Below are 24,812 nucleotides of genomic sequence, written 5' to 3'. Positions count from 1 at the left end.
CATTGTGTCACTATTTTTTCTGATCCATCGATCACTTGACTGTCTGGTATTTTTACATGCCACCCTCTCATGGCAGGAGTACTGCTGTGCGGCGTCATGCAACAAACACTTACTTGTTTGTGCAAATTGTATTAGAGGTGGGTGCTACCGGTAGGGCAGGACATGTTTCCCATTTCACAACACCTGGTGTCGTCACTGACATTCAGTTATCAATTTTCACCGCTATTTTGCCTTTTACGACCAATAGAATATGCTGATAATCGAGACTGGTTATTCTCTGGCGTTGAATTGTTATACTTGTCTCCTTGTTATTTCGATAGACTGTGCAACGACTGATATGATGTTATGCTCTGGAGAGATCATTAACACTGTTGCATCTGCTGGTTAACTTGAAACTCATCTAAATGGTTCCAGGGGGCGTGATGGGGTTAAATTCATATACACATTCATCCAAGTATTATACCTTTTCTGTAGATTTTGTTTTGCGCAGGTACACTTCATTAGAATATATGAAACTCTGAACCTGTTATAACACAGCCCCTTTAGGAAGTCTGCAAAAAATATTATTAAACGTACAAACCAATGAACTGAGACACAATGTGCATTTTTTACCTGTGCCGAAAGTCTTTCTATGTCTTGCCGAAGTTTGCTTTGTATTTCTGTTTCTTGACGCAGCTGTCTGCCTTTATCCACCACTTCTGACTGGAGAATGCTATTCTCTTCCTGCACAGCTTTTAGGGCTAGTTCCTGTTCCTTTTTGAGATTATGAATATCACATACAAGTATTTCCTTCTCTTGAAAATACTGATGAGCATCTGATTTCATAGCTTTTTCAATTTCAAGTTTATTCATTGAAGGAAGCGTTTCGTATAGTTTAACTTTCTCATCAGCAACGTTTATTGTCCTTTCAAAATAAGCTTTGTCTTTGTCCCATAATAACATAGCCTCGTCCAGGGCTTTCCTTGACGTTTCTAAATCCTTTGCGAACTTAATTTTTTCATGCCTTATTTCATTGAAGTCACTTTGCTGCATCCTCAGAGTTTCCTTAAGTCTACAGTTTTCTTTTTCTATGTCTGTTTCACTGCCATTATCTCTCCTGGTATTGTGGGAGATCTGTTGTTGCAAGACTGATATTACAGCCTCTTTTTCATTTAACTGAGAGCCACAGTCCTTTACCTTATCACTCAACATTTTCACATCTCGCTGCTTGCAATCTAAACTGCTATTAAGTTTGCACAAAATATCATCTTTTTCTTTCAAACGTTCGTCACGGTTTCTCACAGCTTCTCTTAACTCGCGTATACCCTCGTCCCTGTTCGAGATTTGTTCCAGTATTACACGGAAATCGTCATCACGCTGTTTCAGAAGCATGTCCTGCTCCTGAACGATTTCGTCACGCCTTGTGATAGCACGTAGGTTTTCGTTGATATTTGTCTCTGATATGGCGATGACCTTCTCCTTCTCACACAGTTCGTCCTTAACCTTCTCTAGCATGATACTCATAACCCTAACGTCCTCCTTCGTTTGTCTAAGTTCAGCTTCAAGTTCCAGCTTCTCTTCCTCTGACGCAGCATTCTTCGACCGCCAGATATCGTTCATCTACAATACACCATGCATCAATCACCATTAATCACTGCATAGGACAAACAATACATGATGTCAACGCGACAACTCTCTACTCTTGCTTTAATAATGCAGTATTTATGATCAGGGCTATTGACATGTTCCAAACTGGTTGAACTCAGCGAGATGTTTGCAGATTTTGAATTCACAGGAACAAAATGTTAATGACAAATAGTAATTACCCGCGGGCAGCTAATCTGCACACCACCGTTAACAAATCGACACATTCTAGCCAGATGGCAATGACGCTAAGAGCGTAGAAACTGGGGCAATCGACGATGGTCTTCGTGTAATGTTTCAGATGAGACCAGATTCAGTCTGTTTTTTCTTGACAGGCGTGGCCGTGTCTGGAGGCGCCCTAACGAACATCATGCGAACGAGGTATAGATTCAGAACGCCACTGCCAGAAGACCACTGCATATTGCCGATAGAGGGGTCACTGGGCAGTACAACAGTGCTCCCCGTGCACGTACACTGTCTACCTCCAGCAGCAAAACATCACCAGAATGCAAGGGTCAGCCATGTGTCCTGACCTATACCCCATAGAGCACGCCTGAGACAAGATCGGAAGACGAGTACGCCGACGTCAAAGGCCACCGCTACGTTAGCAGAACTGGACCAGGCACTGCAAGAGGAGTGGACAAGACTCCCTCAAAATGTCATTGGAAGATTGATTCAGACCTTGCCACGACGTATAAACGACTATTTGACCAATCATGGGGGCATGACTTACTATGGATCAAGTCATCTTAAACTTTCATTTCTTGACTACACTTCTGTCGTCTTATCGGATTGGTTATCCTCTTACAATACACCGCTAACATGTTCGTTTGAGTACCATTTTACACAAAGTTGTTCCTTTTCCTCATCTCTTCAATACCATCACTCGATACCTCGTGGCCCAGCACGGATGGCCATATCGTCTAAGGCGCCGCAATTCGCTGTGCAGAGTTTTGTCCCCGGGGCATGCCAGAAACCTATGATCGTGGCGCGAATCCCAGTATTGTTTCTTGGTTTGTCAGCACCACACCCGTGTCTTGTGGGTTTCACCACATTAGTAAATGTCTACGACCTGCACCACTTCGGGCTTTACTCCCACATTAAGCTGACACGCCGTGATATAACAGGAATACTGTTCATAGCGCCGTTTAACTCATATTTCCTCACTCACTTGTATTTCTTGATTCGATATATCATATGTTAAAGCGTCTAATGTTTTCGAAGAACAAAAAGTGACTTGTTATTTCGATTTCGTGTTTTTGCCAACAGAGAACGTATTCGATTCAGTTCGACTGTGGCAGACTTGTCATCGCAAATTTACCGAGTATCGATACGAGACAAGACAAACGATGAGCACTGATGTCGCCAATGCATTGTTTCTACGATGGAGCGTGACACAATAATTATGATACTGTTTTTCAGTACATTTATATGGCGGGAGAATCCATGTTGATATTTCGATGTCATAATGTTTGCTGTGAATGTTAAGACTCGGTGCATCTGGGTTGAAGGTTATTAATTCGTAATGTTCCAAGTGTAACGGATAACATAATTACAATTACAGTTTCACATATCCTGACCCTGATTGTGTATCTCAACAGTGATTGTGTCTGTAGGATTGTGCATGTCGAATATGATTGTATATGTAGGATTGTGTATCCCAAAATTGATAGTTTGTGTAGGATTTTGTATCTTGAATGTGATTATGTGTGTAGGATTATGTATGGCGAATGTGAGTTGGGGTGTAGAAATGTGAATGCCGACTGTGATTGTGTGTGGAGGATTGTGTATCCGACTGTGATTGCTTAACAAGAATTATGTATCCCGACTGCGATTTTGTATGCGGGATTGTGTATCCCACATATGTACTAATTAGTATGCCGAATGTAGTTGCTTATAAAGAATTGTGTATCTCAAATGTGATATATTATATGTAGGGTTTTGCTTTTGGACTGTGCTTGAATGTGTATGATTGTGTATCCTAACTGTAATTGTGTAAAGGATCGTGTATCTCGACTGTGATTGTGTGAAAGCTTGATTATCTCGACTGTGATTGTGTGAAGGATTGTGTATCTCGACTGTGTTTGTGTGAAAGCTTGTATATCTCGACTGTGATTGTGTGAAAGCTTGTGTATCTCGAAGTGATTGTGTGAAAACTTGTGTATCTCGACTGTGATTGTGTGAAAGCTTGTGTATCTCGACTGTGATTGTGTGAAAACTTGTTTATCTCGACTGTGGGTGTGTGAAAGCTTGTGTATCTCGACTGTGATTGTGTGAAAACTTGTTTATCTCGACTGTGATTGTGTGAAGGATTGTGTATCTCGATTGTGATTGTGTAAAAGCTTGTGTATCTCGACTGTGATTGTGTGAAAGATTGTGTATCTCGACTGTGATCGTGTTTATGATTGTGTATCTCGAATGTGATTATATTGGTAGGATTGTTTCCCGACTGTGATTGTGCGTATGTAGAATTGTGTCTACCGACTGTGATTGTGTGTCTACGTATCTCGAACGCGATTGTGTGATTAGGATTGTGAATCTCAGCTTTGATTGTGCGTTTAGGATTTTGTATCCCGATTGTGTATCCCGACTGTGAGCATGTAAATCTAACAGCTGACACATCTTATACCTCATGTTTATGCCATGTTAGCATAACATTTTGCACATCCTATACTTCATGTACATGTTACAGTTAGTAACCGTGCACTTGGCACATCCAAGACTTCATGTCTATATGTAATATTAATATTACACTTGATAACTCCAATTTTTCAGTTCTGTGCAATACCCCTTCCTATACCTCATGTATATCTAATGTTAATCCGGGGTATCAGTCAACTTGCAGTATTGCGTGCAGTATTAATTAATCATGCACAAACGTATAAAAACATGTCTTGCTGTAACATCACAATTTATTTAATGATTATCATGGTCAGGTGTACATTCCTATCTATCTACACACATGCGAAATTCGCACATCAATAACATGATTGTCGCCACAAGTTCAACAGTTCACAGTTCTTGAGCACCTTGTGAGATCATGAACTCCACACACTATATTCGCGTTATTTACAATGCGCACACGACGTATAGCAAAACATACTATTAGTAAAAACAATTATCAGGTATTGGAATGGGTCGGATCACAGGCAATTAATGATACAGCCCGTAACACTTCACAGTTCGTCCCCAGTAACGTCTGTGTACAGCCCGCTTTTTGGTCGGCGTAAGTAACAACCCTCATCTCTCGAGCAATCCAACCACTGGTCGGTTAATAAGTCTTTAGTGAATGCAGTTTGTAAGGAGGATGCATCCACTGGGTGTACCATTCAAAGCGTCGTATCTTAAGTCCATCGGGAAGTATTATACATGTGTTTGTGAGTGTGTTACTATATTCCACTTGAATAACTTGCAATTTATTCCGATTTCATTGAACTGATGAACCATGGCATGGACACAGCCCTACGCAGGCCTCAAACATACACGTCGCAGTTTCACAATTGGTTCTACTCGTAGCACTGCTTAACCTGAAGTGAGCAATCTATCGCGCTGTATAACGTGTTCGTATCCAATTTATTCAGGCTTATGACGGAAACAGCAGCATGTATGGAGGATTGCTCGGAGGATGGAGGGAGACTTGCTGGTGTTACGGTGTGTTGTACCATGGAAGTGTACGGGCTGTGTATGTCAACACTGTTGTATACAGGCAGAGGCGGGCCGCTGAGGGTCGGGGAGGGCCATCTGTGGAGGAGACAATAATCAGTAGTCACATGAAACAATAATAATAATAGCAATTATGTTATTTAGTACACATGGATGTCTCTGGTTAGTCTTGAGTGTTGGAGCCAGCTGTTTGGAGGCGGGTGTCGAGACGACTCCGATACTGGTCTATGTTACAGTTCTATGACAATTGAAATAAGGAGTGACGTGAACGTGGCAAAGAAGTGATCATTAAACAATACTACACAAGGCGCAAATGATGCATAAAGCCAAAAGACGTTCTATAGTCTTATGTGCTGCAGGTTGTTGGAACAGGAATACCTCACATGTGTCAAAAATATTTTAGTTTTAAGATCTCAAAAAACAGAATTACTAAGATTATTTAACATTTTCAATATAAAAAAACGAAAAGCTATCATGTAAGTTCCTGCGTATTTAGAATGAAGCATGTTTGTGACGACGTTAAAAACGTATCTATCGCGAAGCTGTCACGATTCAAATAATAACATCTCTGTTGCCCCATGTCCCACGGCTACTCAAAGTAGCAGACACACGTCTTCACACATTGGGACATGTTGTTTTAATTCATATGGGGTCGTGACCTCTCAGAGGACAACGATATCCTTGTCTCGGGAGCCTGAAACAAAGCTTCGTCAACAAACACATGCCAGCCCACGTACGTAACTAACCCTAGCACCAGACATCATTCCTAAGACGCAACACAATTAACAACATTCGCATTCCTTTGTTAAATTAAGTTGCTATCGGTACTCAATGACTTGTTGGAAGGTACTAATTTCAAAGGAGGTGCAAATAAACAAAGATGTCACACATGCATAAACGGTAAGTGAAGTGTGAAATATATTTTCAGAGGAAGTATCACGAGGTCAAAGGTATGTTCGAAGCTTCTTAAGTATAGCATGTGAAAAGTGTTTCTAAATGTGTAATGATAATGTGCGTGCTACTTGTAACAGTGTTGCATGTGGTAGTATGTGTTTCTAAAGGTGTGTGTTTGTGTATAGGTGCCTGGTGTGTGAGGTGACCTACCTCTTCCACCTTGTACTGCAGCTCCTCTGCTTTAAGTTTGTACATGGCACACTTCTGATCCAGAGACATGGCTTCTATGCTGCTCTGGCGATGTGGAATCTAGTCGTCATGCGAAAAGGCCACACATCAATACATTGTCCAGAATGATGTATTTTTTCAGTTCATTTCCTTCAGTCATGTTATGGATAACGCGTTTTGAGTACACACAATAAAAAAGTGATTGAGTGAATGATATGGTTTTACGCTGCTTTTAGCAATATTCAATCAAGATCAAGGCCGGGACTCCAGAAATGGGCTTAACACATAACATAAGAAGGTATTGGCACGGTTTATTTGAAGTGTGTATGGAGTGCCTGTACAAACCTTTAATGGGGAAAGACGTTTCGTCACGTTTGGTGTTGAGCTGTCGGGTTCGATGTTGCCTTCTGGAGTTTTGTCGGAGTCATAGAAACTGTGTTCTAACAAGTCCAGCTGGAAGGGAGTCAGGAATTCATTTAATTAACTCTATGCAAAGACATACATGCTTACAAGACGACCGTGACATTTGACATAGTGCTGGTAGTTTAGCTTACTTGTTGGGCATAAAAAAGGACTGGTCGACTCATTGTCAGCATGCCGTGTCAGAGTTGTCTACCGAAGAGCAATTTTACGTTAATGAGGATATACTAAATATGGCCATTACTCCTCCATAGTAGTACCTGTTCACAGATGCTGCTGTAGTCTATCTTCAATCTGATGTGTTCCTCCTCCATTATGTGAAGTCTTTCTTTCAATCCTTTGATCTGATCTGTAGCAATCTTCAAGTGTTTCTGGCTCTCAATTAACTGCAACAACAGACAATTTCACCATAACATACTCCCTTTGAGATTCCTGGGCAGATTTGCTCTCAAATATGCTACGCTAATAGTTAAAACGCTCTGATGAGGATCGGGCGGTTTTAATGCGAAACTTGGCTGACTGTGTGTCATTGCATACTGACGGTGTGGATCGGTGATCATACAATCAACCATTGGGTTACATGGTCAAGACTCGACTGTTTACAGGCAGAAACGATATAGCCGCAATATTGCTGACTGCCGCATGTAACAGCAGTCACTGACATGAGGCTAGGTCGCATAGCACGACAAGACAACCCAGTAAGATGACAACTCAGCATGATCGAAGGTTAGACGACAAGACAACATGATGGAAGAATTATGACAGCAGCATAATCAAAGGATAGATGACAAGGGCAACACGGTGGGAGAACAGAAGACAACGCAGTACGATGGGGCAATAGATGACAATGCAGCGCGATTGGGGAATAGATGACAATGTAGCACGATGGGATTATAGATGACAATGCGGTTTGATGAAAGGTTAGGTGACACTGCAGCACGATGGGATAATAGATGACAACGAAGCATAATGGAAGGTAACGTGACAATGCGGCATTATGGGAGAATAGATGTCAATGCAGCACGATGGGGGGGGGGGTTAGATAGCAATGCAACATGATGAAAGATTAAGTGACAATGCAGCATGATGGAAGTTTAGATGACAACACGGCATGATTGGATAATAGATGAAAATGCAGCATGGAAGTTAGATGACAACGCGGTTTGATGGAAGGTTAGGTGACACTGCACGCATGAAGGGAGAATAGATGACAACAAAGCAGAATGGGAGATTGTATGTCAATGCAGCATGATGGAAGGTGAGGTGACAATGTTGCATGATGACGTAGTATACAACGCAGCATAAAGGGAGAATATATGAAAAGGCAGCACGACGTAATAATAGATGACAACGCAGGTCAATAGGAGGTTATGTATGAACACAGCATGATAAGAGAATAGATGACAACGCAGCAAGATAGTAGGTTAGATGGCAACGCAGGATGGTGGGATAATTGATGACACGAAGTCATGGGATGTCAGATGACACCTGAACTAACAAAATGAGAGATGAATTGTCACTTATTATACCACGATGGGAGGTTAGGTTACAACATTATGGTGCTCGGATTGGCGGTTAGGTTACAACATTATGGTGCTCGGATTGGCGGTTAGGTTACAACATTATGGTGCTCGGATGGGCGGTTAGGCTACAACATTATGGTGCTCGGATGGGCGGTTAGGTTACAACATTATGGTGCTCGGATGGGCGGTTAGGTTACAACATTATGGTGCTCGGATGGGCGGTTAGGTTACAACATTATGGTGCTCGGATGGGCGGTTAGGTTACAACTTTATGGTGCTCGGATGGGCGGTTAGGTTACAACATTATGGTGCTCGGATGGGCGGTTAGGTTACAACATTATGGTGCTCGGATGGGCGGTTAGGTTACAACATTATGGTGCTCGGATGGGCGGTTAGGTTACAACATTATGGTGCTCGGATGGGCGGTTAGGTTACAACTTTATGGTGCTCGGATGGGCGGTTAGGTTACAACATTATGGTGCTCGGATGGGCGGTTAGGTTACAACATTATGGTGCTCGGATGGGCGGTTAGGTTACAACATTATGGTGCTCGGATGGGCGGTTAGGTTACAACATTATGGTGCTCGGATGGGCGGTTAGGCTACAACATTATGGTGATCGGATGGGCGGTTAGGTTACAACATTATGGTGCTCGGATGGGCGGTTAGGTTACAACATTATGGTGCTCGGATGGGCGGTTAGGCTACAACATTATGGTGCTCGGATGGGCGGTTAGGCTACAACATTATGGTGCTATTTCCCATGCATTGTTTTGTTTATAGGTAGGAAGAAGTCAAGTGTATAAGATGTGGTGGGTACATATTTCTTTCCCTTCACAACTCTCAGCCAACACATTGCTAATATATGGTAGATGGTGTCAGTTTGAATGAGTGAAATACTACAGCTACACTAGCCTGATTGCAGCATACCTCTTGTTGTAGTAGCTCCTTTTCTCTCAGATGCAGTTTCGAGTCGTCGGACATGGCGGTTGATACTGTTTCCTGTGTGACAAGCAACAGCTTCTTCTCCGCTGTCATCACCTTCAGACGCTCTTCAGCCAGCAGTCGCTCCAAGGACTCGACCCTCTTTTTCATCTGTCTCTGGAGTAGGTTGGTTCGCAGATAAAGATCAGACGTTCTCATGATCAGAGGGTGACATTTAGTAACATTGAAACAGTTGACTTATATTTAAATACTGCGCTGGTGGAATGGTGTATTGCATATATTTTCCCATGGTTTAAGTTACAGTAAACAAGAAAACAGCGTTATCCCTATACCCCGCCATGGGGCACATTAGAATTTTGTTTGTTTGTAGTGAATATAAACTCTAGAAAAAGAGTCCTATAAAGCCATAAGATGAGATTGGCACTCGGGTCGCTTTGTCATCAGAAAAATAATTAAATGTGAAATTCTCGAACACCAATACTTACATAAGCTAACTTAGCAGTTTCTGAGAAAATTTGTCCCCATTGCAGACACTAAAATAACGTGGATCAAGGGTCATAAGTATGTATGCTCAAAATCTAAAAACATGTACCAAGGGAAGTAACTCTGGGGAAAAATAATGTACGGCACCAGTTTTCGAACACAGTTTTGACAAGTTTCTCATAGATATGCATGCGTCCATGTGACGTCAGTAGTTTCTGAGAAAACTTGTCCCAATTGCAGACACAATGCAGTAAGTTGAAAAGCATGGCTCGAAGTTCATAACCCTGTAACAAAACATTTTACAGCACCAATTTTAAACTCAGCTCGACAAGTATCTCTCAGAAAAGATTGCAAAATTAATGTGACGTCCGTAGTTTCTGAGCAGACATGTTTCCATCGCAGACACTACGTAGTAAGTTCAAAAGCATGGACCATGGGCGACAGCTCTGTATAAAAATAATTTATTGCGCCAATGTCCAAACTCAGTTTTGATAAGTATCTTTTAGATAAGCATGCAAACTTTCATTTATGTAACTTCCGTAGTTTCTGAGAAAACATGTCCCTACTGCAGACACTACGCACTAAGTTCAAAAGCACAGAGTAGGAGCCATAACTCTGTCAAATGTACTTAAGACATTATCGAACTCATTTCAGATCATGACAAGAAATATCAGTGTGTAAAATTTCATTTCTCTAACTTAAATAGTCGTGTGATAATAATTATACGAATTAACACCTTTACTTGAAAGGTGACTACTCACATCCCAGTCTCTGTGTATCACGGTGCCTTTGTCTGAGTGAGGCGGGGGAGACAGGAAGACGTCGTCACTGCCGACACTGGCGTTACTGAGGGCGCTAACCTGGCTGGCACTTCGTTCAGACTGGGCAGATGCCTCCTTGATTATAGCTTCTAATTCCTGCTCCGCCTTATCGGCCCGCTCAGTGACGATCTCAAGCAGATTGCTTAACACGCTATTTTTGTCGTGCAACATCGCCAGGTCTTGTTCAAGCTCCACCTCCTTTTTCCTCCAAATGTCGCTAGTCTCATCAATGTGGTCTTTAAGTGACGTCACCTCTCGCTCTACATCCTCACGCTCCAACTCTTTGTGCTTTATTACTGATTTCAGGTCCACTGAAATACACCGAACAATATCAATTTCTAGGTCCACTGAAATATACAGAACACTTCTGATTAGGCAGATACCTATGTTACAGATCATATTGTAGAGGTAACTATAGGTGACGGAGGCAGACAATGTATATTACAGATCACAATGTAAAGGTATTTACAGGTCACGGAGGCACACAATGTATATTACAGATCACAGTGTAAAGGTAACTACAGGTAACGGAGGCAGACACTGTATATTACAGATCACAATGTAAAGGTAACTACAGGTAACGGAGGCAGACACTGTATGTTACCGATCACAATGTAAAGGTATTTACAGGTCACGGAGGCAGAAACTGTATGTTACAGATAACAGTGTAAAAGTGTCTACAGATAACGGAGGCAGGCACTGTATATTACAGATCACAATGTAAAGGTATTTACAGGTCACGGAGGCAGACAATGTATATTACAGATCACAGTGTAAAGGTAACTACAGGTAACGGAGGCAGACACTGTATATTACAGATCACAATGTAAAGGTAACTACAGGTAACGGAGGCAGACACTGTATGTTACAGATCACAATGTAAAGGTAACGGAGGCAGAAACTGTATGTTACAGATAACAGTGTAAAGGTAACGGAGGCAGACACTTACGTTGCAGATCACAGTGTAAAGGTAACTACAGACAACGGATGCAGACACTGTATGTTACAGATCACAATGTAAAGGTAACGGAGGCAGACACTGTATGTTACACATCACAGTTTAAAGGTATCTACAGGTAACGGAAGCAGACACTGTATGTTACAGATCACAGTTTACAGGTAACTACAGGTAACGGAGGAAGACACCGTATGTTACAGATCACAGTTTACAGGTAACTACAGGTAACGGAGGCAGACACCGTATGTTACAGATCACAGTTTGAAGGTAACTACAGGTAACGGAGGCAGACACCGTATGTTACAGATCACAGTTTTAAGATATCTATAGGTAACGGAGGCAGACACTGTATGTTACAGATCACAGTTTTAAGATATCTACAGGAAACGGAGGCAGACACCGTATGTTGCAGATCACAGTGTAAAGGCATCAACAGGTAACGGAGGCAGACACTGTATGTTACAGATCACAGTCTAAAGGTATATACAGGTAACAAAGGCAAACACTGTATGTTACAGATCACAGTTGTAAGGTAACGGAGGCAGTTACAGATGGCTGGAGATAAGATCCTTCAGGGGAACATTGATACAACATGATGGTATGTAATGATGCAGGCCATATCTTATAGATGAATTTCAGAGGTGAGTCACAGAAAATCACTAATTACTTGTTGATCAACGTCTTCTAACCCTATGCGTCTTCCACTCGACCGCTTTACTGTTTGGCAAGGGTGGGGGTTTGATAAGTATGGTGTTTGTGAGGAAAGGGGAGTGGGGAGAGTAAATGGAATTCTGCCACACATAGTTACGATCAGGGGTTCTGTTGGGCCCCGAGGAGAGGCGATATCACTGGAAACATCTTGCACGTGTTTCTTAAACTCCCGAATTCTTTTCTCCCGAACCGATAAAAGCGTTGCAAAGATTAATTCTGCTTCCAAGTATAGATGTTACCACCAAGGTGAAATCAGAAACACAATAAATCCCCGGCAATTTTTTTTGTCTTGGAGAAGGTAACGAAACATATACATTGCTTGGTTCAATCGGTGATTTGCTTCAGCTTTGTCCTTGCCAACATTTTATATTACCTATGTCAGGTATCACTTCTGTCAGGCACATTTTTAAAGTTAATATCAGTGTCGGATACATATGGACTATATATTATTTCCGAGTATCAGAGTGTGTTTACCACCTATGGTGCCTTTCTGTGTGTTGAAAATGAACTTGAAGATTATATAGAATGGACACACCTCCAGAATATAACATATGTCGATACTCCGACCGTATTAAAATTTTAAAGCAGATATGATGCCAATACAAAACAATCCTCCAGGGTGACATTCAGAATGGTAAAGTAACATGCTACAGAGAATGAAAACAAGTGCTTCGTCATTTCACGGGCGAGTTAAGAGCTAGCTTGGTGTGCAGTGCCTCGATGGGTGTACAAGACGAGGCCGAGTGTGCCAAGAAGGAAACACACCGGCGTGGAATTCTTGTCAATTAATTTAGCACAGGCTTGTCTGCAACACTGGAACCGTTCCAAGATAGCGTGGAAGAATTCGCAGGGTTGGTAAGAGTTCACCAGTGATCACAAGAATGCCATTCACAGTTTATCTTCGTGCGACCATAACTGTGATGGAAGGTGGTAGATCTAGCGGTCATTACCGTGATGGAAGGTGGTAGATCTAGCGACCATTACAGTGATGGAAGGTGGTAGATCTAGGTGGTCCTTACAGTGATGGAAGGTGGTAGATATAGACAGTTAATACAGTGATAGAAGGTGGTAGTTCTAGGCGGTCATTACAGTGATTGAAGGTGGTAGGTCTAGGCGGTCCTTACAGTGATGGAAGGTGGTAGATATAGACAGTCATTACAGTGATGGAAGGTGGTAGATATAGACAGTCATTACAGTGATATAAGGTGGTAGGTCTAGGCGGTCATTACAGTGATGGAAGGTGGTAGATATAGACAATCATTACAGTGATAGAAGGTGGTAGTTCTAGGCAGTCATTACAATGATCGAAGGCGGTAGATATAGACAGTCATTACAGTGATAGGAGGTGGTAGGTCTAGGCGGTCATTACAGTGATTGAAGGTTGTAGATATAGACAGTCATTACAGTGATGGAAGGTGGTAGATATAGACAGTCATTACAGTGATAGAAGGTGGTAGTTCTAGGCGGTCATTACAGTGATTGAAGGTGGTAGGTCTAGGCGGTCATTACAGTGATTGAAGGTGGTAGATATAGACAGTCATTACAGTGATGGAAGGTGGTAGATATAGACAGTCACTACAGTGATAGAAGGTCGTAGTTCTAGCGGCAATTACAGTGACATAAGGTGGTAGGTCTAGGCGGTCATTACAGTGATAGAGGGTGGTAGATCTAGAGAATCATTAATGTGATAGAGGTGGTAGGTCTTGCGGCCATTACAGTGATTAAAGGTGGTAGATCTAGGCGACCATTACAGTGATTGAAGGTGGTAGATCTAGGCGGTCATTACAGTGATTAAAGGTGTTAGATCTAGGCGACCATTACAGTGATTGAAGGTGGTAGATCTAGGCGGTCATTACAGTGATGGAAGGTAGTAGGTCTATCGGCCATTACAGTGATTAAAGGTGGTAGATCTTGACAGTTATTACTGTCTTTGAAGGTGGTAGGTCTAGGCGGTCATTAGTGTGATGGGAGGTGGTTAGATCTAGGCGGTTATAACAGTGGTGGCAGGTGGTAGGTCTAGTGGCCATTACAGTGATTGAAGGTGGTAGATGTCGACAGCCATTTCAGTGATGGAAGGTGGTAGATCTAGACAGTCATTACTGTGATGGAAGGTGATTAGATCTAGATGGTCATTACTGTGATTGAAGATGTTAGGTCTAGCGGCCATTACAGTGATTGAAGGTGGTAGGTCTATGCGGTCATTACAGTGATGGAAGGTTGTAGATCTAGACAGTCATCACAGTGATAGAAGGTGGTAGTTCTAGGCGATCATTACAGTGATAGAAGGTCGTAGTTCTAGCGGCACTTATAGTGATGGAAGGTGGTAGGTCTAGGCGGTCATTGCAGTGATGGAAGGTGGTAGGTCTAGACAGCTATTACAGTGATAGAAGTTGGTAGATCTAGAGAGTCATTACTGTGATGGAAGGTGGTAGGTCTAGCGGCAATTACAGTGATTAAAAGTGGTAGATCTAGGCGGTCATTACAGTGATTGAAGGTGGTAGAGCTAGGCGGCCATTACAGTGATTGAAGGTGGTAGATCTAGGCGGCCATTACAGTGATGGAAGGTGGTAGGTCTATCGGCCATTACAGTGATTGAAGGTGGTAGATCTAGACATCCATTACAGTGATGAAAGGTGGTAGATCTGGACAGTCATTACAGTCATGGCATGTGGTAGGTCCAGCGGCCATTACAGTGAATGAAGGTGGTAGATCTAGGCAGTCATTACTGTAATGGAAGGTGATAGGTCTAGGCGGACATTACAGTGATGGCAGGTGGTAGATCTAGAGAGTCATTACTGTGAAGGAAGGTGATTAGATATAGAAGGTCATTACTGTGACGGAAGGTGTTAGGTCTAGCGGCCATTACTGTGATTGAAGGTGGTTGATCTAGACATCCATTACTGTGATTGAAGGTGGTTGATCTAGACAGTCATTACTGTCTTTGAATGTGGTAGGTCTAGGCGGTCATAACTGTGATGGGAGGTGGTAAGATCTAGGCGGCTATTACAGTGGTGGCAGGTCTACAGGCCATTACAGTGATTGAAGATGGTAGATCTAGACATCCATTACAGTGATGGAAGATGGTAGATCTAGACATCCATTACAGTGATGGAAGGTGGTAGATCTAGACAGCCATTACTGTGATGGAAGGTGGTTAATCTAGACAGCCATTACCATGATGGAAGTTGGTAGGTCTAGCGGCCATTACAGTGATGGAAGGTGGTAGGTCTAGAGAGTCGTTACTGTAATGGAAGGTGGATGGTCTAGAGTCATTACTGTGATGGAAGGTGGTAGGCCTCGGCGGCCATTACAGTGATTGAAGGTGGTAGGTCTAGGCGGCCATTACAGTGATGGAAGGTGGTAGGTCTAGAGAGTCCCTACTGTGTTGGAAGGTGGTAGGTCTAGAGAGTCATTACTGTGATGGAAGGTGGTAAGTCTAGCGGCCATTAAAGTGATGGAAGGTGGTAGATCTAGACAGCCATTACTGTGATGGAAGGTGGTAGATCTAGGCGGCCATTACATTGATTAAAGGTGGCGATCTAGGCGGCCATTACAGTGATTAAAGGTGGTAGATCTAGGCGGTCATTACAGTGATGGAAGGTGGTAGGTGTAGGCGGTCATTGCAGTGATTAAAGGTGGTAGGTCTAAGCGGTTATTAGTGTGATGGAAGGTGGTACGTCTAGGCGGTCATTACTGTGATGGAAGGTGGTAGATCTAGGCGGTTATTACTGTGATGGAAGGTGGTAGATCTAGGCGGTTATTACAGTGATTAAAGGTGGTAGGTCTAGCGGCCATTACAGTGGTGGAAGGTTGTAGATTTAGGCGGCCATTACAGTGATTGAAGGTGGTAGATCTAGAGAGTCATCACTGTGATGGAAGGTGACAGACATGTATGTAGATAGAGTGTACATAGCAGCAAATGTGGTTTATGAAGCAGAACTTTGTATAGCCTTGCATTTTATAATGCCTTCATATTAAAATATTTCCGGGCATGGACGCATTTTAATTGGTCATAATCAACTCAAACTACTGAATAACAAATTCCCACCAACTAGCCCCCAACCCCCCCCCCCCCCCCCCCCTCTTAACGGTCGACTCATCAATATAAGTTTATGTATTGATATCTATTATTTGTAGAACAGGCATACATTACAAACGTACTTGCAACATACCTGCCAAGTTTGTATCACTACAGATTCCGTCAAATTTGCAATTATAAAGTGGATAATATTTGAGTAATGTCATAACGTTATACAATTGCTGCTATGTTTCTTTGCAGGGAGAAGTTGTTCGCCCACATACAGACTCATACATTTGGCGAGTGGTATGCGCCTCCCTCTCTCCCCACTGCACATCAGTAGCAGGCAACAACGCACGTGCCTGCCAGCCACACGATATCGAGGATCAGGTTTCCAAGACACAGATACAACTTAACTTAACTTAATTCTACTTACATATTTCATCCTCGAGATCTAGGACCTTTTCTACGAGCTGAAGCCGTGACATATCCTCTGGGTCTTTGTCCATAGCTGTGCTGTTGTCGTCTGCTACCGCCTTCTGATCGTCTGTTTTCTGAATGGTTTCTTCCGAAATCCGCCGCGAACTGGTCGACTCAAGTTCCGCCATTTTCCGCCGGAGCTCGCTGTTTTCTTCTTGTATGCTCTCCAAATGCTTCGTCGGGTCACGTGGCAACGGGGAGGTCCCGCTTTGAGGAATGTGTGGCAGTTCTGCCGAGAGCGAGCGAGGCTCTTTGGTGAGTGTTTGTAAACTCTCGGTCAAGGTTTTGATTCTATCTTGAAAAGAATGATTGTCGTCTTCTAGCTTTTTAACTTTGTCTTTGAGTTCAATATTTTCAACTGCAGCATCATCTGCTTGGATAGACGGAATCTGTCTGCTAAGTTGCAATTTCAAACGTTCGTTTTCGGAAGAAACCCTTTCGTTTTGTATCACTACTTGAACTAATCGTTCTTCAGTGGCCCCGGCCTCTTGGGCCAAGTGTTCAAGCTGTCTCCTGAGATCGACAACTTCCTGGTAGTCACTATCAAGGCTTTTACTCTTCTTTAGTTTGCCCTGCTGCTGGCGATGTGAATGTTGAATAAAGTTCATTTGGGCACACAGGCGCTCAATTTCACGTTCCTTTTCGATAATCTTCCATTTGAGATCATCGGTTTCTATGGTCATTTGTTTTATCTTATCTTCATAATATGCGTTTGGGGAGGAGGGTTCTGGTTTGATATTAAGTAACTGAGTCTTTTCCTCAAGTCTTTCTTGCAAGAACTTCACCTCCTCACGGATATTCTCGTTGTCCTGTTCCACATCGGAAATCTTTTTCCTGGAAACAGAAATCTCCTGTTCCAATAGTTCACATTGTATTTTGAGGTCAATGTCGCCGCTGCTGTCAGTGTCTGAGTCATTGTCCTCACTCTCCTTAATAAACCTCTCCTTCTCTTTTAGCTCGCGTCTCTTGTTGCTGCGGGACATCTTCCTGATCTGCATGTTCAGCCCCTCATTCTCTTCTTCCATCTCCGCTAGTTTCTTCCTCATCATTTTTGTCTCTTCTTCTGTGAATCTAAGCTGCTCTTTTAAGTCATTCTCTCGTTCGATGCTGTCATACAGATCCCGCATTACTTGCGACACGTCGTACTCGCTACTGCTCTGCTTGCCCACTGAGCCCAGCATCGTCTATTATTTAAACAAAGCTGGATTTATTTTACATGAAAAAATGATAAATCCTATGAGCAGTATACACAGAATGAATTCATAAACAGTCCCTACTTGAAGAATCAAATTGTATTATTGTTTGCATTAACATATCGCCTGGAAAATGTTGGAACCAGCATATAATAGTTCATATTAAGGTAGCAAATATCCGAGTTAGAATAGGTCTTCAGCAACCCATGCTTGCCGTAACAGGCGACTAAGCTTGTCGTAAGAGGCGACTAACGGGATCGGGTGGTCAGGCTCGCTGACTTGGTTGATGCATGCCATCGTACGCCGTCGACCCGTGAAGATCCGGGTAGAATAGGTCTTTAGCAACCCATGCTTGCCGTTAAAGGCGACTTTGCTTGTCGTAAGAGGCGACTAACGGGATCGGATGGTCAGTTGGATGATGCATGTCATCGTATTTCAATTGCGTGGTTCGATGCTCATGATGTCAATCACTGAATTGTCTGGTCCAGACTCGATTATTTACAGACCGCCGTCATATACCTGGAATATTGCTGAGTGCGGCGTTAAACAATCAATAAACAAATGTTAGCCGTGTCATAACATGAATATAACAATTAGCAAAACTATCACAAACACATTTGCTCAATGATAATACAGATATATTATTAGAAACTAAAACTTATGATTATTATCAATATATCCGTGCAACAAACTACATGATGCCTAATCTCGTATCAGTCATGTCGAAAAAACACTAAAAGAATTTTAATCTTCAACCTGAGACACAATCACCACTAATTCAGTGAGGAAAAATCACAAACGTTTGTGAAATTGAGGGTCAATCTATTCAGACATGTTTATACATCTACCACATAACTGGAACCTTTCGGATCCAGCATTGTAAAAGGGAGGGGTCCAAAATACCAAACTCCTCCCTCAGTTGTGGGGTGGGGGAGGTTTCTCTACAACATGCTACTTTTGGTTGTAAAGGGAGGCGTGCAAAATATCAATTCCTCGCTCAATGTGTGTGTATGTGTGTTTCGTTTTGATTTGTTTTGTGTTTTCGTTTTTGTTTTGATTTATTTTTTGTTTTGTTTTTTGTTGGGGGAGAGGGAGGGGGTGAAACTGACAACATCCTACATTTGCTTTTCAAAGGGGGCGGACCCCCTGGACCACACACCCCTGGATCCGATCCGCCTATGATTTTTCTCATTTATCCTGACTAACATTGTTTCATATATTGCTCCTTCAGATGCAGCACCAGATGCATATAAAAAGAGTTACATACATTTTATTTTATCAGGCAAATTATCAAAGCCTAGGAGACTTGAGCGTAAATGAGCTATTTATATACCTGGCTGTACCAGCAGCCTGTTGCAGCTGCGACGTCATCATCAGACGAAGAAGTGGAAATGAAGAAGAAACAAAACGTGGGAGTTGTTTTCTCTTCTTGGAATGTTGTTGATTGGGGCAAGTCTGGAGAAATTGATTGTGCACAGTACGCTTTTTCCCTTGAAGGTAAGGGGGGAAAGATTGGTGTTGTGCGCTAGGCGATATGCTTGCTCACCGACTGTGACGTCACGTACAACGTACTGTTCACAAAAAAATAAATAATAAATTATCCTAATATCCAGAGATAGTTTACTGGCAACATTTCATGTGAAGGATGAAGCACGTCCAAGGAGAGAGAGAGAGAGAGAGAGAGAGAGAGACTATAATGTTTATTATATGTTATATAGTAAGTGAGTTTGGTTTTATGCCGCTTTTAGCCATATTCCGGCAATGTCCAAGCAGGGGACACCAGAAATGAGCTTCACACATTGTGTCCATGTCGGTTGTCGAACCCGGGTCTTTTGCATGACGAGCAAACATTTTTACCAATAGGCTACCCGACCGCCCCACATGTTGTGTAGACTTCATACTAAAACACGTATCCAAATAATAAAATATAACATCCGACCCGATGTGGCCTACGAGACACTAGATATAAAATCATATGTATAACGTCATGGTCAGGATAAGATATATTAAGACATATACCAATACAGTGCTTAAAGTTAAATTAAGTTATGAGAGTCGTTGAACACACATACACATAGACACAAGCATACGCACACACTCGGAAATAAATGAGTGTCAAGCGCCTTTGGAACATTTGATCAATTAATTTACAAAGAGTATAACACCCGTGTTCACATCTGAGCAATGTTATAAATTTCTCGATTGATGATGAGTTTAAGAAAACATAGCATACATTCACACATAGTGTTCATTACATCATAATATAAATCATCATGCATGTTAGAATTAATTTGAAAAGTGGACCTCAGTCTCTACAGAGTTAAAACCAAAAAGGGCAAGTTCTATCCTGGTGGGGGACAGGACTATACCTCATTTTTTCAATGTTAATGTTAATTATGATCATCCCTCTCCGAACAAAAATAACTCTCCAAGACACACACAAACCATGCACACGCCCATCTTCCCGAGGCAAGGAAGTTAACTGAACAAGTTTCCACCCTTGCCGAACTATGCTGGAATTTCTGGGCTCAGTCGTTGCGCCACCAGTGGCTCTTACGAGTTATGTCCCTTCTAGATCCCTTCTATTGACCAATCAGATTCCACCTCTCATATCACATGTATTGGCTTCAAACGAAATGGCGGCGCCCAGTGAAGACGATCTGATCGATAATCATGATCTATATTGTAATAAAACCGGGTCTTAGTCTTAGTGCATCAAATCACGCAAGCAACTTGATTAAAAACATGAAAAGATTTGGAAAATATCTGTTGGCGCTAAGTAGGCGGTAAACATGTTTTGCAAATCCTGCAGTCGACCGAAATCTGACACGACATTTTACGAAACAATTTTGATTGGACTTTGTATAGACTCGTTAGTCAAGCTAAATTATAACTCCATAATTCTAGTCTCGTTCGGCAAGGGTGGAAACTGGACTGTTATAGTCGGTAAGCTCCCTTCCCTAGGGAAAATGGTTTACGCTTTGGCACAGTAACAGACCAGTGCAGCCGAGGCCATTTCTATTTATAGCTGCACCTCACTCCTCGAAGTGTTGGGTTGTTTCCAAAAACATATATGCTGTGAGGAGTAGGTACGAGCTAATTCCGCTGCATGAAAAGCCAAGTTTGAGATAATTTGGGAATGCAGTATTTTGGACAAAAAATATTCTTATGCGCACAATAAAAATACGTCAACGAAGAGGAAATAACAAACCTGATCAATGCAAAAGTAAAATTTGCGATAAAACATCACTGAGCTTGATGATTTACTGTTCTGCTAGGCATTGATTTATATGCATAGATTAGGATCACGGTGTATATATTCTTGTAAACTTAGCCGGAAATAGCAATAAGATGTGCACACAATTTGTCACAGATGTACCGGTGATTCAGTTACAAAATGCACAATAACATAACTTATGCAATGATCGGAAACAATTGTATATGAAACTATTATCTTACCAGGAATAATATATTCCAGTATCGTGTTTTTTCTGTCGCAGCTTTTACTATATATATTTATGATAAAAATACTAGTAACCATAAGTGTAGCACTTTGTTATATTGCCAGATATTCTTTAGGTATGGAACATTAGGGCGAGTCACCCTTGGGGCTTTCCGCGGTCCTGCTACTTTGATCGTGAAAACTATATGCTGACATATAATAGTCAATATGCACCAAATATGACTTTTAACGAGTCAGCGTATGGCATATATGATGTATGTATCCATTCACTGTCAACAAGTTTACAGATATACTTATCGATATTTGTGAAAGGTTTATACCAAACAAGATAATTACAGGAAAGATAAACCTAGGGTGAATAATGAAATTGGTACATTAATTCGTAAACGTAATCTGCAAGGCGAAGAAACTCAACTTCACATTGGGAAGGGTTTAGACGATGAGCAAATATGGCTGTATCCGTTATAAAGAACGCTAAAGAACCTAATTACTCAAAACTAGATTCCAAGATTAATGACAATTGTAATAGTTAGACATGGTGGCATGTAGTAACAATATACACGAAGAGAAAAGAAATATATGTATTTTTCCACCTATTACTTCTCAAAATAAAGTATATAATGATCATGTATCGATAGCCACTACATCCTCCAAATATACATGAAAACAGTCTTGACAACATTACACAACATTACTAACTCGTTCTGATGTCAAAGAAATACTTCTCTCAGATGATGTAAGTAAAGCCAATGTCTCAGATCGAATTGGCAATACTTTCCTCAAATTAACAGCTGAAGACGTACAGTATCCCCTTACATAGATTTTCAATCAGTCACTTCAAAATACCCCACATTTGAATGTCTTGGAATAAAGCATTAGTTATTCCTATATAAAAAAGGGCAGTGTAAGCGAGCATACTAGCTTATATATAGGCCTGTTACCTTCACATGTTGTTTGATGAAAGTTGAAAACAATGTTTATAAAAAAATATATAGCTAAAATGGATAGAATTATCATTAAACCGCCCACATGGTATCAGAAATGAGCGGGCCAATGTAACTTGATAATGCCCTCATATTGCTTTGCGACGGGTCATTATTACGCCCGTTGTAAGGTGACCTCATAGGGATAGGGATAGGTGACGTCACTTTCAATAGTGACGTCATCTGGTTTGTTCTATGACGTTTCCATATTTGTAAAAGTGGGTCAGTGACATTCGTGTTGATTGCACTAAATGTTTCAAAACCGATATTGTTGTTTATTTTTTTTTATAAATTCAAACCATTTCAGCTATAATAACGGTAACTTTATTTTTCAGAAGAGTTTTCTGCGATATAAGCAAGGCATATATTAAAGTAGTGACTTTTAAATAATTTTAGAGTTAGTCGTAATCTAAAGAACTGGTTTGATAGTGATCTTCATAATCGAGTTTATAATTCGGAATTTATGCCCGCGGTGGCAGGCGTCCCTCAAGGATCGGTGTTGAGACCATTACTTTTCGCGGACGATACATCATTATATGCAACGGTTGATTACCCAATTACTACAGCAACACGTTAAAATGATGATCTAGAAACAATTTAAATGTGGGCAGATCAGTTGCAGGTAAGTTTAATCCAGAAAAAGATACAGAAACAATACAGTTCAGTGAAAAACGTAATAGATGTTACAAAACCTCAATTGTTCACGCACTGTATTCCTTTAACTTAAGTTGAAAGACATAAACACTTGAGTTTAATTCTTCAAAACGATTCAAGTTGGAAGTTGCAAGTTCAGACAGATAGTATTGTAGAAAGGTTTACACACCCATTTTTAATTGTCTGGGTAGTTTTAAATATCGTTTATTCATGAAAGCCCTCTAAATTATAAACAAAACCTTTACAGCTCTTTTGGTTATTATAAGTATATATGGAGTAATTGTACGATTGCTAAGATAACATTATTGTATTTTGGGTTACAGGGGTTTTATATATGAACAAGTGATTTCATCAGTTGTATAAGTATTTAATATACAAAAAAACAGTCCAGATATTCGTGCTTGTCCACACAATCCACACAAGATCTTTACCCGTTCAACGGCTCTTCAGGTGTAATGAAAACTTAAACTTAGATTGTAGTCCTAGGCGACGCACAACAGTAGTATTTGTGGCGTCATAATGCCTATGATGTAACTGTGATGTATATATATATTTTTTAAATAGATTAGTAATACATTCTCGATTCAGATTTTCAGATTTGGCTGTCTCATAAATCTGATAGAATCATTTCAAATGACCAATCCTGCTCATGTGGAGCTACTTATGAAAATACCATTTATTACTTATTTGTGTGTCCATATTACGCCATTATCAGAAACAGTGTATATTATTATACACATAAAACCGATTTATATCATAATATGAAAGGTCTGGACAGGAAATCATAGAAATAATTCAATCTGTACGTATCTCAGAATTAATCAATACGGTCTTATATTTCCAGTATTTACTTATTATCTAATGGCTATCTTATTGCTTAACTGAATTAGTATCTGATGTTAGCAAATATTGTAATGTAAAATTAATGGTCTCTATTTTGTATGTCATTTAATATAATTTCAGGTTTTTGTATTGGAGCGGCATTAAGATAAGCCATTGGCTTATTTGCCAATCCATTCTATTATGAAATAAATATGTTTTAAACATTCATTGTCAACTAGGGTTCATTTTGAGGCCCCAATAGCAGTAATCTGACCGTGTTTTTTGTAAATAAAGGTGAGTTGGTGCGAGTTGCCGATCAGTTCAAACAAGGTTTTACCGAAATTTATATAACCAATACTTAATGAAAGTTTGAATAAAATTAATAATACAAAACAAACACAAGTCCAGATAGGCAATGATCACTGGTTCATAACCAGTGCAATAAAAGGATTAAATTGCGTACTTCAGTACGCATTCTTCTTTGAATATAACTGACTTTATGTAATGGCAATCATTAGGAATTATGGCTGCTGAAGAAATTGCATCTATAGCGTTCCATGGCCGTTGAGCTCATTACCCCATAGTCCAATCTATCAAGGGGTGGCTGAAATGTTCTCATCCAAACAATGATGGACTGCGTTGATGGAGTTGATCTCCTCCGAAGTCCACACATTTCTGGCAACGATGCTGGAGTTGTCTGGATCCCACTAGTGTAGAAGACTTTCCCCTTGTAGTGTAAAAAGTCCTCCATAGCAAAAATATCTGTCATCATCATTTGCATGGAGATTGCCAGACAGTTCTTTCTTTAAGTTTAGGAAGAGGTGGAAATCCGACGGTGCTGAATCTGGTGACGACGGAGGATGGCTTATGAGTTCAAAGCCGTAATCATCCATTGCAGCCATGGCGACAACAGATTTGTACAAAGCACAGG

The 24,812-nt window shown here is 41.1% G+C and overlaps 1 protein-coding gene across 2 annotated transcripts in view; it reads right to left on the bottom strand.

Moving 5' to 3' along the window:
* Positions 1-24,812, bottom strand: part of LOC124124467 (trichohyalin-like) — an 86,612-nt gene that overhangs the window by 11,735 nt on the left and 50,065 nt on the right. For both annotated transcript variants that reach the window (XM_046487645.2, XM_046487646.2), the window contains exons 3-9: positions 16,723-17,950; positions 10,540-10,910; positions 9,281-9,451; positions 7,089-7,214; positions 6,754-6,861; positions 6,391-6,489; positions 613-1,599 (exon numbers count right to left, since the gene is read on the bottom strand). In XM_046487645.2, coding sequence (XP_046343601.1) covers positions 613-1,599; positions 6,391-6,489; positions 6,754-6,861; positions 7,089-7,214; positions 9,281-9,451; positions 10,540-10,910; positions 16,723-17,950 — 3,090 coding nt within the window. The remainder of the gene's footprint in view (positions 1-612; positions 1,600-6,390; positions 6,490-6,753; positions 6,862-7,088; positions 7,215-9,280; positions 9,452-10,539; positions 10,911-16,722; positions 17,951-24,812) is intronic.

The sequence above is a fragment of the Haliotis rufescens genome, unplaced genomic scaffold, assembly GCF_023055435.1.
Source record: "Haliotis rufescens isolate VD_foot unplaced genomic scaffold, xgHalRufe1.0.p SCAF_1, whole genome shotgun sequence".
NCBI classification, from domain to species: domain Eukaryota; kingdom Metazoa; phylum Mollusca; class Gastropoda; order Lepetellida; family Haliotidae; genus Haliotis; species Haliotis rufescens.
The sequence above is the reverse complement of the archived record's forward strand: the minus strand, read 5'-3'. Positions and strand labels throughout refer to the sequence as shown.